The sequence below is a fragment of the Lissotriton helveticus genome, chromosome 4_1 (genome assembly GCF_964261635.1).
Source record: "Lissotriton helveticus chromosome 4_1, aLisHel1.1, whole genome shotgun sequence".
Taxonomy (NCBI): Eukaryota; Metazoa; Chordata; class Amphibia; order Caudata; family Salamandridae; genus Lissotriton; species Lissotriton helveticus.
The window spans coordinates 258,548,400-258,564,308 of NC_136063.1; the positions used below are offsets into that span (position 1 = coordinate 258,548,400).

Genomic DNA, 15,909 nt, shown 5'->3' on the forward strand with positions numbered 1-15,909 from the left:
CCCACCCCCCTTCCCCCCCCCACCCCCCCCCCGGTTCCCACCATCGGTGCTTTGTTAACAGGCTGATCGTTGTGGGTCTGAAGCACAGGAGATGCCAATCAAGGAATCGTGCAGTGTACCTGTCGTGTTATAGTGGTATAGTCCAGTCATAGTGTTAGTTTTCCGGGACGTGTCGTGTATCGTAGTCACGTAGTGTTTGTACCAGGGCCTCCCACGCATGCGCAGCCTCCAAAGCCTTGTCATTCTGCTGTTGTCGTGATAGTTGGAACCTCAATGTGCTCTCCCCACCAGCCCACTTAAGGAGTTCAGTGCGCCATTTAGCATCTGCTGGACCCGTCTGTGCCTTCCAGCGTCGTGTGATTTCGCGCTTCACAAGGATAAGTCCCATATCTATGAATTTGCTTGTGACCTTGTTTTTAGGGGTATGTGGAAACCAATGGAGGACCCCAACAGCCATGTCAAACTGTAAATCGCGCTCTGTCACCTCATTAAGAGTATCACCCACAGATTTCCAATGAAGGTCTAAACTAGGACAGGTCCATAGCATGTGGCCAAGCTCCACTCCAACTGCCTTACATCTGGGGCAAGCCGCGGAATCTACAGCAAAATATATTTTGATCTTTCCTGGGGTCAAGTATGCCCAGTGAAGGATATAAAAGTGGACTAGTTGAAATCGCACATTACGCGTGCTCTTCCAGGCCCGGTGCATCAGCTGCGCCAATACTGTCTCGGGTATTTCCTTCCCTATGCCAGCTTCCCATTTACTCCTAAGCGTCTCTAGTGGAGGTAATCCCTCATTAAGCATTCTGGTATATAGACACGTAACTGCCTTAACCTTTCCAGCTGCCATCATGGTATATTGGCAGGCCATCGTCGTTTTTGGTTCACCCAGCCCCTCTTTCCAGTGTGTCTGTATTGCACGCGTAAGCGCCGAATGCAGCAGAAAGTCACCTCTAGGTAGGTCATATCGATCTAAGAGCGCCGGAAACGACAATAGCGTCCCGTCTTCATAGAGATCGCCCAGGACTTGAATCCCCGCCTCCTCCCATTTCTGCAATTGCGACCAATCTCCGCCATGCGGCAACGCTGTTAGCATCCCCAGCGGGATTTCGGGGGCGTACGGGTGGGTCACTCCAGCTCTACGCTGTGTTCGGTTCCAGCATTGTCTAAGTGTTCGCTCTTCTTGCGTGAGATCACTAAGGGATAGTCTCTGCTGCATAGCTATGTAGGATAGTACATGTCTAGGTATTCCCAGGCCCCGTTTAGCCTCTGGACCTCGCGCGCTATTTCCTGGGTATATATCTGTAATTGAGCCGCTAAGTAATACACTTCGAAGTCCGGAACAGCCAACCCCCCCTTCTGATTTGGGCCTCAGTGTTGCAAGAGCCACTCTACGCCGGCCCGTTCCCCAGAGAAAGGACACCACCAGCGACTTAAGGAGCCGGAAGACAGCAGGAGGTATCCATGTGGAGAGCGTCCTAAAATAGTACAACAGTCGTGGGAGCGCCACCATTTTTAGCAGCGCTATACGACCCGCCACCGACAGTGGGAGGGTGGCCCAGAAGGACATGCTACCCTTCAGCGCTCTGATACTGCGAGAGATGTTGCCCTCCAAGATATCAGCGGCGGTGTGGTAGATATAAACCCCCAGATATTTCAGACAGCTGGGTTCCCATCTGATTGCCCTAGTCGTGGTTGGCTGGGCCTCCCCCTTGCGTACTGGGAATAAGTATGTCTTGGACCAGTTTACTCTGAGGCCAGAGATTTCGCAAAAGGTAGTCAGTAGGTTGTCGGCTCCCGTCAGGGCTCCGTCGGCATCTTCAAGAAAGAGCAAAAGGTCGTCAGCGTACAGGGAAATGAACTGTTGCCCCGTCAAGCTTCGCAATCCCCTATAATGAGCTCCCGTACGGATCGACATTGCGAGGGGCTCCACCGCCAGTGCAAATAGCAACGGGGATAACAAACACCCCTGTCTCGTGCCTCTTTCCACCGAGTATTGTGGGGATATCAGCACGCCCGATTTTACTCTAGCCGTTGCTGAAGCATACAGCACAGAAGTCCACTGTAGGTAGTCCTCGCCCACCCCGTAGCGCCTGAGTATCTTATGGAGGTACTCCCATTCGAGGCTTTCGAATGCCTTTTCCAGGTCGACCGACAGTATCATAGGGTGGGGGGCTTCCACATGGTCTTCGTCCAATAGGCGTATTAGGCGGCGTATGTTCATGGTGGTGTTGCGTTTAGGTATGAAGCCCGCTTGGTTCTCATGGACCAGTGTGGTCATGTGCTCTAACAGTAGGGATGCCAGAATGCTACTCAAGATTTTATAATCCGTCGTAAGCATCGACAGTGGTCTGTAGGACGCCGTATCATAGCTCTCTTTATCGGGTTTAAGTAGAGGGATTACTAACGCCTCGCGCATAGTATGCGGTAGACATCCCAGTTGTTTCGCCTCTCCATAGACCACCAATAGACGTGGAGCCAGTAAATCTCCGTATTTGGCGTAGAATTCAATGGGCAAACCGTCCAACCCCGGAGTTTTATTTTGTGCCATCTGTTTTATGGCGCAACGGATTTCACCTAGCTCAATATCCCTGCCCAGGTTCTTTGCTTGCTCGGGATCTAACATCAGAAAGGGGAGTTCTTCTAAAAAGTCATCTATGGCCGAAGTACCAGCTATCAGTTTACTCTGATATAGGGTTTCATAATAGCTTGAGAAGCAGCGCAGGATTTCAGGTTGGGTATGTACTTCAACGCCCTCAGCCGTGCCCATGGAGACTATGGGGGAACTGCGTCTCATGGGGTTGGCAAGCCAGGCCAACAAGGCTCCTGACTTGTCTCCCTCCGCGTGGGATCTGGTTATGTATGTCTTGTGGTCGAAACTACGCAGCCTTTCTACTTCAACCGCTACTGCTTCTTTCGCTGCTGCGCTCTGTTGTAGCTCAGGGTGTCTAGGTCTCAAGAGCTCACTTTCTCGGAGTTTCTTGTCTGCCTTATCAAGGTCGTCCAGAAGCACCCTACGTATTTCCACCTTTTTTAGCTATACAAAACCCTCTTACAACGACCTTGAAGGCGTCCCATTCCGTCGCCCTCTCCTTAGCTGTGCCTTCATTCTCCTCGAAGTAGTGAGTTATCCTTTCCTCCAAGTCTTTGTGGAAAAGTGGGTCTTCTAGCATTTCGGGGCGTAATCTCCAGGTAGGAACACAGGAGGCGCCCGGAAACCACCGTACATCGATCAGTAATGGATTGTGATAAGAGATCGTCCTCGTCAGATATTCGGTTTTTGCAATTGTTGGTATCAGCGCTGAGGAGCACAACAGCGCATCTAGCCTCACATGGAGCTCGTGCATTCCCGAGAAAAAGGAGTAATCTCGGGTGTGCGGGTGCTGGGCGCGCCAAATGTCAGTCAGACCCCATCGTGTTTGCCACTCCAATCTACCCTTAGCTATGCGATGCGCTGGGGAGTCTGCCAGAGGGGGGTGTGATCTATCTAGGGTAACATCCTGCACTGAGTTGAAGTCGCCTCCTATCAGTAGTGGTCCCACTAAGAAGTGGGCCAGGGAGCCTGACAGTGTCGCAAGAAAGGTTAACTGGTCCACATTGGGTGCGTAAATGCTGCAAATGTTAATGTCCCTGCCTCCCAATTTTCCCGCTACGGCCACAAACCGCCCCTCCGGGTCCACCACATGCTTGGCAACCTGAAAAGGGACTCCAGCACTGATCCAAATTAGCGCGCCCCTAGCGTAAGCTGAGTACGTAGTGTTATAAATTTGGCCTCTCCACCTGCGCTGCAATGCTATCCCCTCCACCTTTGTTAAATGTGTTTCCTGCAATAACGCTATTTGGACCTCTCTACGTATCAAATAGGCATGTACTTTGTGTCGTCTCGTCATGGTATGTAGACCCCGCACATTCCAGGTAATGCATTTCAAGTTAGACAATTCACCCATTATCCCGCCATGCCCCGTGCTCGCCTCTCCACCCGATTTCAACATAGTTCAAATGTGAAAAATCCCCAGCACCGATGATGTGGCCACCCCCCAACCAAATAACATTTCCCAAACCCTCCTCCCCCCCCAGAACAGGACCCAAAGATCGCAATCTAGTTCCCATCCAAACACTCCCCAAAAGCAACAGTCAAACCAACCCAGCGGTAGTCACCACAGGTATGCCTTAGGGGCAAAACGGGGGGCCGAGTACCAACGGGAAGCCACCCTCCACGCAGGCATCCTGTGAGCGATCGAGCCCTAAAGAATGTCGTTCAACGCAAAGCTTCATCTCCCACCCTCCTGTAAACAAGCAAACAACCCCCTTCACAGTGTCGAGCAATCAGTTCACCATAGTTCGTTCCCCAACCACAACAGCTCACCAGGAGTTCTCATTATTCATCTAGTATTCCCTCAGCCGTCTCTGGGGTGACCGCGGGCAGCGGCACACTGTCGATTTCCGAGCATTCAGAGTCTGAGCGGTCGTCGCCTCTGCCAGATTCCGTGCCCTCTGTCATGGGAGCATCTTGTGACCCCGATATGCTGGACACCACCTCCAGAACACCCCGCCTCTCTGCCGCCGTCTCCAGCAATGAAGGTCACCCAAGTCCCCTACGCCTGTTGCGTATCCGCCTGGATTTTCGCCACTTCTGCTCCTCCGGCACCGCTGCAAGGTGTGAGCCCAGTCCATTCCTGCCGGCTCTGTACAGTTCCAGCCAGTTACATGCGTCGTCTGGTGTATCAAAGAATTTGGTGGTGTCATCAACTATTATTCGGAGTCTGGCTGGGAATAATAAGGAGTATTGGATGCTCTCGCTTCTCAGCTCTCTTTTGATCGCCAGAAAAGAGGTCCTTTTACGCTGCGTATCATAAGTGTAATCCGGGAAAATGTTGATCTTACTGTTTTCCAACTGGAAGAGGCCGTTCAGCCGGGCATTATGAAGCAACAGGTCTCTGTCTCGGTAGTGCAGCAGCCGCGCAACCACTGGGCGCGGGGGGCGGCCCTGTTGCAGCGGTCGGGATGGGACTCTATGCGCTCGTTCCAGCGTGTAAAAGGGGGGCAACCCCTCCGGCGCCACCGTTGTTCAGAGCCAATCTTCCAGGAAGCGGACCATATCTCCCCCTTCAATTTTTTCTGGCAGTCCTACTATTCGGATGTTGTTCGACGATTGCGCCCTTCAGCGTCCTCTGCCCTTTTCTCCAGTGCGTCTATTCGGTCCAACACATCAGTCATTGTGGTTGAGAGGGCTTTTTGCGCTGGCTCCAAGGTGCGAACTGTGCTTTCCATTTCTTTGACTCTATCAGAGAGTTTGCCGTGATCTGCTCTGAGTAATCAGAGTCCCGTTGCCACTTGCGCTATATCTTGTTGGAGTGCTGCACGTGTTTCCGTTATCGCCGTCAGGATCCTGTCCAGTTGGTGTTGCAGATGCAGATCCCGTGGCGTCTCAGGGTCTGGTTGATCTCCCTTGTCCGGCATTTCTGCGTCCGATGCGGATTGCATGACGCCCTTGGCTCCTTTTGGTTTCCCCATGTCGGTAGTGGCGTCCAACGTTGTCCGCCACTGGCGGAGGGCGAGCCGCTCAGCGACAGGCGAATCTCGTCGAGGCCCACCGACCCACGGGCCCCCGACAGCCGGGAGCGATCTCACCTGGGAGTGCACAGCTCAAGCTCTAAAGGACAGTCACAAGGAGCCCACCAGCAGTTTATCAACAGAGCAGATCAGGCCCACCAGTTCAGGGCGGCGCCCACCAGAGTCCCACCGACCTCCGGCGCAGGGAGGCCTCAGTGGATGGTGAGAAGAATCAGGAGCAGCCGCGCGACCCAGTCCCTGCTCTCCGTCAACTCAGCTAGTGGGCGACGTCGCGGGGGTCCAGCCTGTGTCCGGCCCGCACCTCAGCTGCACTCCTGCGATCGGCAGTACAAGCCCTCCGTGGGTGCAAGGATGGTGTCCGGCTCGCCAGGTCTTCAGGTGGCTAGGGGACAGGTGGGGTCCGAGTGCACGCGGCGCCCCCCCACATCCCAACTCAATGGGCGTCTTTCTCTCGAGCTCAATGGCCCCAACAGGAACCCCCGTAAGCCACAGCACCCAAGGAAATGGCGGGCAAGGAGGAAGGCGTCGCATTTCCTAGCAAGCAATCCGGGAATCCTCTAGCTTGAGGCCGCCCAAGGGACCTCCATGAAAGCGTCCTCCATCATTCCGGGCTTCGCCAGGGTGGTGCTTGCCGGCCGCCCATCTTCCTCACCTCGACCAACCCACAGCCAGCAGCGCGGGTCCCAGGAGCGGGACCGCTCCACCCGTACACCTCTCTCCCGGCGCGACCCCTCCGGTTGCGTGCACTCCGCTGGGTCCCGCCGTAGGCCTGGGCCGGTCGTTTGTTGTCCTCAGGCCCAATGTGCCGCTCTCCGCTCTCAGTGCCACGGATGTCAGGCCAGACCCAAGGCTGCCATGTTATTTGCCTCCCAGGGGCCCGCAAGCTGGGAAATCAGGCGTCCGCGTCACCTAGCAGTCCGGAAGGCAGGTCGGTTCCGCCCAGCCTCGGTTCAGGGGGGGTTGCGCTCCTCAGGGGACCGCCGGGCCACAGGCCAGTTCTCCAAGCGCCCACCGGGCAACGATCTCCGCTCCCGCAAGGCCCCGGCCGGGTGCGCAGCTGCTAATCCAGGCCGCGCGGCAGGCGTGTGTGGAAGCCGCCCCGCGGTTGTCGCAGAGTGTCGGCAGTGGTCAAGGGAGCTGCCGCACCTCTCACCAGCGGGCAGGAGGGTCCGGACCAGGTCTCAGGTCCTGTGTATCCGCCGGCCGCTCGGGGGGTTTCAGTTCGGCATGGCCGCCATTTTGGTCGCGGCTCCGTCGGAGATAGCCGAGCTGCGTCCAGCCAACACGGTCAACAGCAGATCCCCCAGGGGCAGTCCGCCGCGGGCCCATCAGTCCAGGGACCCTTCTCCCACGATCTCATGTGGGTGGGGGTCGGCAACTGCGGCGTGAGATCAGGATTAATGGTGGCTCGATCGCGGAGCCGAGCGCTCAGGCGACCTCCACCATCGGCGCTCAAGCCACGCCCCCCAGGCCTCGCATTGCATTACACAAACGGACTCTTTCTTGGTACGACGGAGGCATTTCCTTCCCGGATATCAAAAGATATTTTTGGGCGGCCCAACTAGCGGCAATTAACCACTGCACGTATGGCCAGGTTGATGATCCTGGCTGTGCCAAGGATAAATGGCTTCTTCCCGGTAACAATTACAACAGAGCCTTATATTCTCGACCTAACAGGGTGCCATTAAGAGGTCCCACTAAACACTCGGTACATGTCTGGCATGTGGTCACAGGCTCATTGGGCTGGAGAAATAGGTTGGCTACGGCTACCCCGCTATGGGATTCCTAACAGCTTGGCAAGCTGTGGAAGACGAAAGGCTTCGACAAGAGGGAACTCATAGGCATTTCCACGGTTAAGGATGTCTGGGGGAAGGGGAAGAACACATCATTTGAAGAAATGCAGATGGAATATAAACTCGCGCACTCAGAGTACTTTTGTTATGGGCAGGTTTGGCATTCCCTCCTCTCAGTATTGCCCGGTGTGACGGAACTTTCAGAAGCTTCCCCTCTGGAAGATAGAATAATAGACGGACATCTACCTGACAAAACGACTCTCTGATATATAAAAAGCTGATCAAGCATAGGACTGACTCCCTTGAGGCGCTTAGAGGTAAGTGGGCACAGGACGGTATAGAACTAGATGAAGAAGATTGGCAGACAGCTGGGTCCTCTCCTAGGGTAGTTGCAATCCCATCTCGCCTGCGACTGGTTCAACTCAAGATTTAACATAGGATCTACCTCACGGGACCCAGATTGGTACATATGGGGCTTTCAGACACGGGGTTGTGCAAAAGACAATGTGGTCTCGTTGGTACCTTTATGCATATTAACTGGGAGTGTGAGCACGTCACCACATATTGGCGCATGATACATAATACTATATATAAAGTACTTGGAGTTTCCCCTGTCCCCGGAGGCGAGGAGACGTTTACTTAACATATGGGAACCTACTGACCTAAACACTTCACAGACGCAATGGGTCACTCTAGGTTATATGATCGCCAAGCGGAATATCGCCCAATTGTGGGGAGCGGAGCAGCCCCCCACCCTGGAAGGGTGGGAAAACAATTTATATTGGTGTATGTTTAGGGAGAAAACTACGCATCTTGCGAGGGGACGCCCTCGGAAATGGTCATTGATTTGGGGGCCTTGGAACATTTACAGAGGAGAAATTTGTACACCCCCCCTGAATGGTGTCCCTGATGATTCCCCCTCCCCGTGAAGTTCCGGTATAATTTCGAGTTTTGTTTATCCTGTGACCCCACGATGTATGCTTGGCTGCCTTAATTGACCCTCTGTAATGTAAATTTTTCGCTGATGTTTGTTTCAATAAAAAGAACTATAAAAAAAATTTTGGAAAATGAAACACGTGTTAGTTACAGTCCCAGTTTTCCGATGTAAAGGTATTACTATGCATAATGATAAAAACACAATATTTTTAATAATAACATAACGATGTTTTACATCAGTAAAATCTAGCCTAACTAGTCATAAATCATGAAGTAGCAGTAGGTTACAGTACCATGGACTAATGACTGCTCAGAAAACGGTGCTTCTACTAGGTAATCCTCTCCTATAGATAAGCAAGTTCCAGGAGATATGATTCGAGACACGAATAGGTAGGAAAAATATGTTAAAAAGGTTGTTCAAAGATAAGTGATCGAAAGGCCTGCCGCGGCCGATCACAGCTGGCACTTCTGATAGATACAGATTACAGAGGACTCCACAACGGTATTAAAAAAACCTTACATTTAGGAATATACAGAGATGGATGTTGAAACTCAGATTGGTTCAATTGCCAACTCTTTTTAAATGGATAAAAATACAGCATGGAGAATGGAAATGTTGATGCAATGGGAAACACCTATCCTGTCTGTTCTTTAAATGATTTGACCTTGGTTCAACCTTCTGGTTTTCTGTTGCACAATTCAGGATGAGAGAAGGAGACAGTTGAATACCAAGATTATGAGAAATTAATTTCCGGCATTTATCCAAATTGTTAGTCTACAACCATCATTAACTCTAATGATGGCCAATTATGCCATGTTATAGGTAGGTTCTTAGACATTGTAAGGAGTACACAGGTTATGGGAGATCCTCGTGTTGAGGTTCTGAGGTTTGGGATGACATTTTGCTATTTAAATGCATTACACTTTTAATATTTTGCACAGGGCCAGACATATATCAAAATAGAAATATTGATTACAGCTAGTTATTATATTTTATATATGTGACACTTTGTACTTTTATATAATGCTGATTGTTAGAAAATTGGATCAATTTATAATGGATTTTTTATAATAGATTTTAAGGATTTGCAGTATGTTTGATTTATCAGGGTTTTTAAAACATTTTATTTATTCCCCAAATTGGGTTCCCTTAATTGATCGGTAGTTTTAGCAAGAGTGTTTTTACTAATGAATATGTGATCTATTAGTTTTGGTCATAGGAGACTGCAATGCTAATTATTTGCGAAGATTAGGGGATACATTACTGAGAAATGCATGAGTAGGATAAAACTGGTTATAGGAGACTGCAATGTTAATTATGTGATGGCTTTGTATATTTGTGTTGCCTTATTGCCACAGTATCACACACATATTGAATTGAATTGACTCGAGACAGGAGTATAGTGGTTGCATTACATGAAATGGGGAAGCATTTTAGATATTGTAGAAATAAGACCAGCAGGAAAACAATTTTTTTCACCTGCTTTGCCATTGGAAATTTTCACCAATCTTATGCATTTAGACAATAGGTCTCATGTACGACTCAATCATTACATTTGTTCTCTTTCACAGACATTTAAATTCAGATTGCTGTCTGACTCAATTCTACAGTGATTGGTGCAGCACGTCCATGTCATTAATAGGGCTAAGAAGTAAGCTTCATGAACTGCCTACTTGACCATTGTTGCACTGCTAGGGCTAAGCCTCATTTTACTCCTTATTCGGTTCATATTGTTTTTTAGCACGGTTCTGATTTATTATGCCTCTATCTAATTTGTATTTCTCTTATTGCAGTTTTTTTTATGCATGGTCCTTAAACTTGTTCCAGATTTACCTCAATTGTTCTGCAGGATTACTATACTTTGTTTGAATCATGTTCCTGGCTTCTTTTTTAACCACCCAGTAACTCAAATCAAATCAAATCAAATCAAAATTTTCTTTATTCGACTGCATGAAAAACAGTCATAAAAGTGTCATAAAAAATTCACATAAATATATCAAACACCAAGGTTAAAAAGACATTTCAACAGGGGTAGAGATCACTAGATGGAATGTGCAAACTCGAACAAATGTAGATATACCGTTAATCAGAGACATATTTACAGAAGTGGGAAGGGATGGGGGTTAGCCGTCCATACTTTTCCTAAATTTCAGGGCTGTCTTTAAAAAATTACAAATGAATAAAGTGCTTTCACAGTGCAACATTTGAAGATAAAATAATGCTGGTCTTATTTGTACAAAGTTCATTTTTTTAAGGAGAGGTTTTAAAAACATTTTCCTTGGTATCATGTAATAGGAGCATACAAATAAAAAGTGTGCCAAGTCTTGCGGAGACTTATTGTCGCAGCCGCAAGTTGGCAACACTTGTCCCCTATGGGCTCCACTGGGCACGGCTAGCAATAGATGGAATAAATCAAATCGAAATCTGGTCAACAAGAAGCGCTCATATCTGGAAATGGGCCAGGATAGGTATGGTTCAATTTGTAAACATGATTTAGTTAAAATATGTCTCAATACACTATCCTTCTTCAGTTCTAACTCTTCCCTGACAAGCTGTCGAGACAACAAAAAAGCGTCCTTCATAGGTGTTATATCACTCTTGGATACTTGCTGTGGTGTTAGAAAGAGATCCGGCCTACCCAGATCTTGAAGACAGGTTCTAATATATTTTAGCCATGGGATCTTGAGTTTCCCTTCCCAGTTGAGTGCTTCGAGGAGGATATTTTGAGTAAATGGGATTTCATCATTCAGCCAACAATTAAGCCAACACAACAGTGGTTTTACAGCGATCTTGTCAGCTAGGTGTGGCATGCCCAGTTCCTCATGAATGGAAAAATTAGCTGTGCTTTTTGGTAGACACAAGACTTGTTTTAAGAAGTTGTTTTCTGTGGTTACGAGGTCGCCCACTGGGACATAACCCCAGAGCTCACTCCCGTAACTGGCGACGGCGATGCTTTTTGCTTGGTATAATTTCATCGTGGCACCCACTGGTGTGTTTCCCATTTTGCGCGTAAAATCAGTTATTGCTGCATTGGTCCGTATTATTTCTCCTTTCTTTTTCTTTACAGCTGGGCCCCAAGTAAGTTTTTGGTCAAACAGTACACCAAGATACGAAAAAGTTTTTGTTATGGGTATTTTTTCCCCATTGATATGAAAAGGGTAGGATTTCTTTGTACCAGGACCTACCTTCATAACAAATGACTTGGTGTTGTTGATGGACAGGCCCCGTAGCTTCATAAATTGGAAGAAAGAATCAAGTAATATTTGAAGGCCAAGGGCAGTTCTAGAGATGAGGACGGCATCGTCTGCATAAAGCAGAACGGGTACGCCCTTTTTCCCTATATATGGATAATCGGTATTTGTTTTTAAAAGATGCTCCTCAAGACCGTTGACATATAAATTAAAAAGAAATGGTGCTAAAATGCAGCCCTGCCTAACCCACCCAGTAACTCGTTTTATGTATACTTTTCACCTGCCAGGATTTAATTGGGTGTGCGGTATGTACATTCTTAGATACACAGTGAAATGACCAGGATTTTAAAGAGCAAGCTTCGAGGCATCTATCTATTGAAGATAGTCTACCAACACTGTGCAATAGCATTGCCTGCAAAAAAGTTAGAAAATGTATATCTGAAGAATGTAAAGAAACTGGTTTTAATACATTTTCAAAACCTTCATTTTCGCGTCACTACATATTTCTAGATGTGATCGCCAATCAACAAATGCACTTGCTGAATAAGAGAATAAAGATACAAACCCAAGCTGGTTGGTGTCCAACGAGTGAGACGAGAATCCAAAAACAGGTACTTTCCCCATGATAAACATCATAATCTCTGAACGTTGATAATCTGGGAGATTGCTACCAAAGAAACCTGCAGCACAATTGAAGAATACATTCATTAACACAAAGTTCCTCACAGAAACAAATAATTGATCAAATAAGCACTAATGCTTAAGGTAACCAAACATCTCAATTTCTGAGAATGAAAAGAGGCTGTAGTTAAATAACTGAAAACCTTTTGATACTAAAATTATTTAGTGTTGCGGCTGTAGCATATATCTGAGTCACCATCATCTGCTCATCTCCCCTCATTGCTGTGCAACAAGCTTGTCATGACGGCCTCATTTTTGTCCAAGTAAATACTTTCTATTTTCATCTCAACTGAGTAATTATACTGCTTAAACCACCAAATGTGACGCTAATTACAAGCAAACAGGGGTATTGGAGAGCTGGATATATTCCCAGTTTAGAGAAAATTCTAGCCTCCGTTTCTCTTGTGGCCCTTTTCTGACGATTCTGCAAAACTCACAAAATCAAACTGTTGTTTACAAGCCGGTATTAGATGTACAGGAGAGATCCACTGAAAAAGCACTGTAATGGCAAGCGTTGGCAAAGCCAATACGTTCAGCTAATAACAAAGGCACTTACTTCTTCGTCCTCCCACTCACTCATCACCCCTGCCCTCATCCTTATACTCATGCCTCTATTCATCAACCCCTCAAATCATTCTTGTAGCCCTCCCCCCACCAAGCCACAATACCATATACACAAACTCCCCAAATCAACGAAGAGGCTCTTTCGATTATGAACCACGTCTGTAGGATTTGGCGGTACCTTTTGAGTGTGCTTACTGTGAGACTGCTTATCCGTGCATAGTGCGAGTGGTGGGAGAGTGAAATTGCTAGTGTGTGAGGGTATGAGGATGTGGTCAGTGCCAGACTGATACACTCCGAGTGGTATTAGTGTCATCTGTTGTGTGTGACTATTAGTCTGTGAGTAGTGCAAGTCGTTCTCATAGTCTGCAACAGCCGCCATGGTGGTGCGGGACCACTGTAGGTGTGCAAGACTGCTAGTAGGTGAGGAGTGTAAGAATGCTTCCAGTAGTGAGTAACTGATATTCTGCAAGATGTGAGAGAGATTCCAGAAGTGCTTCAATCTTGGGATTCTCAGTGCTGTTGATAGTGTGAAACTGCTAGTGTGAGGGGGTTGTGTGCTTGAAGTAGTGGCAGGCTAGTACCTTGCGATGGATGTGGTGTTTGCTGTTGGTAATGTGTGACTTCTAGTCTACCAGCAGTGTGTGAGTGCGTCTGGTAGTGTGAAATTGTTAATCTGATTGGTGTGGCAGTGGTGTCAGCACAGCAAGACTCCTCATATGCAAGGGGTGTAAGAGTGCTTCTAGGATGGTGTGATTGGTACTCTGTGAGGGGGTGAAAGTGCTTCCAGTAGTGTATGACGGCTGGTCTTTGAGGGGTGTGAGAGTGCACCAAATGACTAAGTCCCTTCTTCTTGTATGTTTTTTTGACATGAAGCCTTGGAGGCGCAGAGTTAGTGAACCTAGAGTTTCCGTCCAGCCAAAATTGACCGCTGCTATGAGTCCATCCTCGTAGGATCCTAACCCCAGTCGCTTCCCAGCTCTGCTCACCAGTCTCCCACCACACCTCCCCACTCGCTGGCTCACACACCTCCCTGCCCTTGTTTACTGCTTACCCACGTCCTGCGGGTAAGCCATCTTCAGTCTGGCCAGATATAGGGCCTCCTGTTGCTCCCTGAACTCACCCCACACCAACACCAGTACCATGGCACGTGTTCCAGCATGATCCTTTTGCTGGTCGACTTCAACTTCCCCAAAAATTATGTTTTGCGCTTTAAATCCCAGAGATTAATTCTCTTTATTAGAAGTAATTACACTTTGGAGGAAGTGGGTTGCTAACAGTAGTCCCGAGATAATTTCTTCTGCAAGCGGTGGGAATTATATTTGCATACTCTTAAGGACCACGATTGCTTGCAGTTTAAGTGCCCTGTTTTGCTGGTTCTAGTCTACCGTAATAACATTAGAAACGTCATGTTTGTCCACATTTTCATTTTGAGGCAGGCATTTTTGCAGTAGAAATAATAATAATAATTTTCCTCCTAAGTTATATTTAATTATGGGGACAGTTTTAGGTTAACGGGGATACTAGGTGATTGGGGGAAAGAAAAAAAAGTTATTTATCAAACAACAAACTTATTTAGACACACAATGTACACAGTTTCATGCATTTCGTTGAGTGACACGAATTTTAGCAGTAGAAAAGAAAAAGTTACTACCTTTGGTAACGCTCTTTCTGCTGTATACTCTAGCAAACTGCAGATTCCGCACCTTATAACATCCCCCAAGCTCCAGACTGGTAGATGTGGAATTTTGTAGAATTGCTCCCTTGCGCCACAAGGAGGAGTCCTGTGACTCAACATTGACTACATACCGCCCTGGTAGTAAGGCTGGTAGTAAGGCTGTTCCCCTAGTCAGCACAAATGTGTCCAGGAAAAGCCTGGAGTAGGGCAGTTGCACTGAGAATGCCTGCAGTCCACTCACACAACCAGTTTTCAGAATTGCAATAAGGAAATCAATTTTTAAGGTGAGGAGACAAAGTGAGCAGCTACGCATAAGTTTCTGTTCTGTCCTCCATCTGTGGTATAGTCTGGGCTTTAAAGCGCATGATCAAGGTAAACTGCTACCCAGTACTAAAGGGCTTGTGCTCACTCCTTTAAACATAGTAAAATTGGCTTATACCTAATTGCCACATTTAACTTACTTATAAGTTCATAGTGAAGTGGGACTACATGTACCCAGGGCCAGTAAAATAAATACTATTAGTAGGCCTGCAGCACTTTTTGTGCCAACAACTTAAGTATCCCTTCAAAACACATCTCAGGCCTGTCATTGCAGCCTATGTGCAGTTTTATACTGTGAATTCGACCTGGCAAAATAAAACTTTTGCCAGGCATATACCCTCCCATTTAAATACACACAAGACACCCTTAAGGAAAGGCAAACAGGCCATAGGACAGGGTATACTGTACTTCAAACGATGGACATGTACTTTTATCTTTTACATGTCTGGGTAGAGGAAAACTCCCAATTCTTTTTTTGACTACTGTGAGGTCTATCTCTCCCATAGGATTACATTTGGTTACCTTATTACAATTATAAGTGCTAACTTTTTCTTGGGAACAGATAGAAATGTCATGTTTGCCCTCAAAAGAATTGTAATTTAAAATCCTCTTTAATTGTAAAGTCGGTTTTTATGTCACAGTTCTGAAAATGCCTCTTTTAGAAGGTTGGTCTTTTCTTCTGCTAACAGTTTGGTGCCTGCAGTCTGTCTCCAGGGCCACATGACAGTGAATATTTGGCAATTGGCCTTTGTGTATTCCTTCTAGACATTGAGACAAGGGGGGAGTAGATGTTCCTGCCAGGATGGGAGAGGCAGAGCTCTTCTCTGCTCCACTTACATTTCAAAGGGGATGCTTTAGCACACTAGCAAAGTTGTTGTGCCTATTAGTTGTTGTTTTCAGACTTGGTAGCTTGTCATCTCGTCCTCCTGTGATCTTCTGTTTCCAGACCCCTTTTATTGTTGTATCTTTTGGCATATTATTTGCAATCTGAGCACTGTTATTTAGTGTAAATTGTGAGTTTCCTTGTGTTGCTGGCCTGCCTCGCAGCCTGCTTTCCCAACTTCGACAATTTTCGCCTCCTAGCACCCTTCCTGGACCTACTTACTGGAGGCTGCAGTGCGACCCCAGTAAGAAGGTGCCTGTGCCAGCTCCCACTCACTGACCTAAGCCCAG

The 15,909-nt window shown here is 47.6% G+C and overlaps 1 protein-coding gene across 1 annotated transcript in view; it reads right to left on the reverse strand.

The window, feature by feature from the left end:
• The window catches only part of EFR3A (EFR3 homolog A), a 1,274,477-nt gene that overhangs the window by 387,096 nt on the left and 871,472 nt on the right, over positions 1 to 15,909 (reverse strand). Inside the window, exon 12 of the mRNA XM_078686747.1 lies at positions 12,061 to 12,175. Coding sequence (XP_078542873.1) covers positions 12,061 to 12,175 — 115 coding nt within the window. The remainder of the gene's footprint in view (positions 1 to 12,060; positions 12,176 to 15,909) is intronic.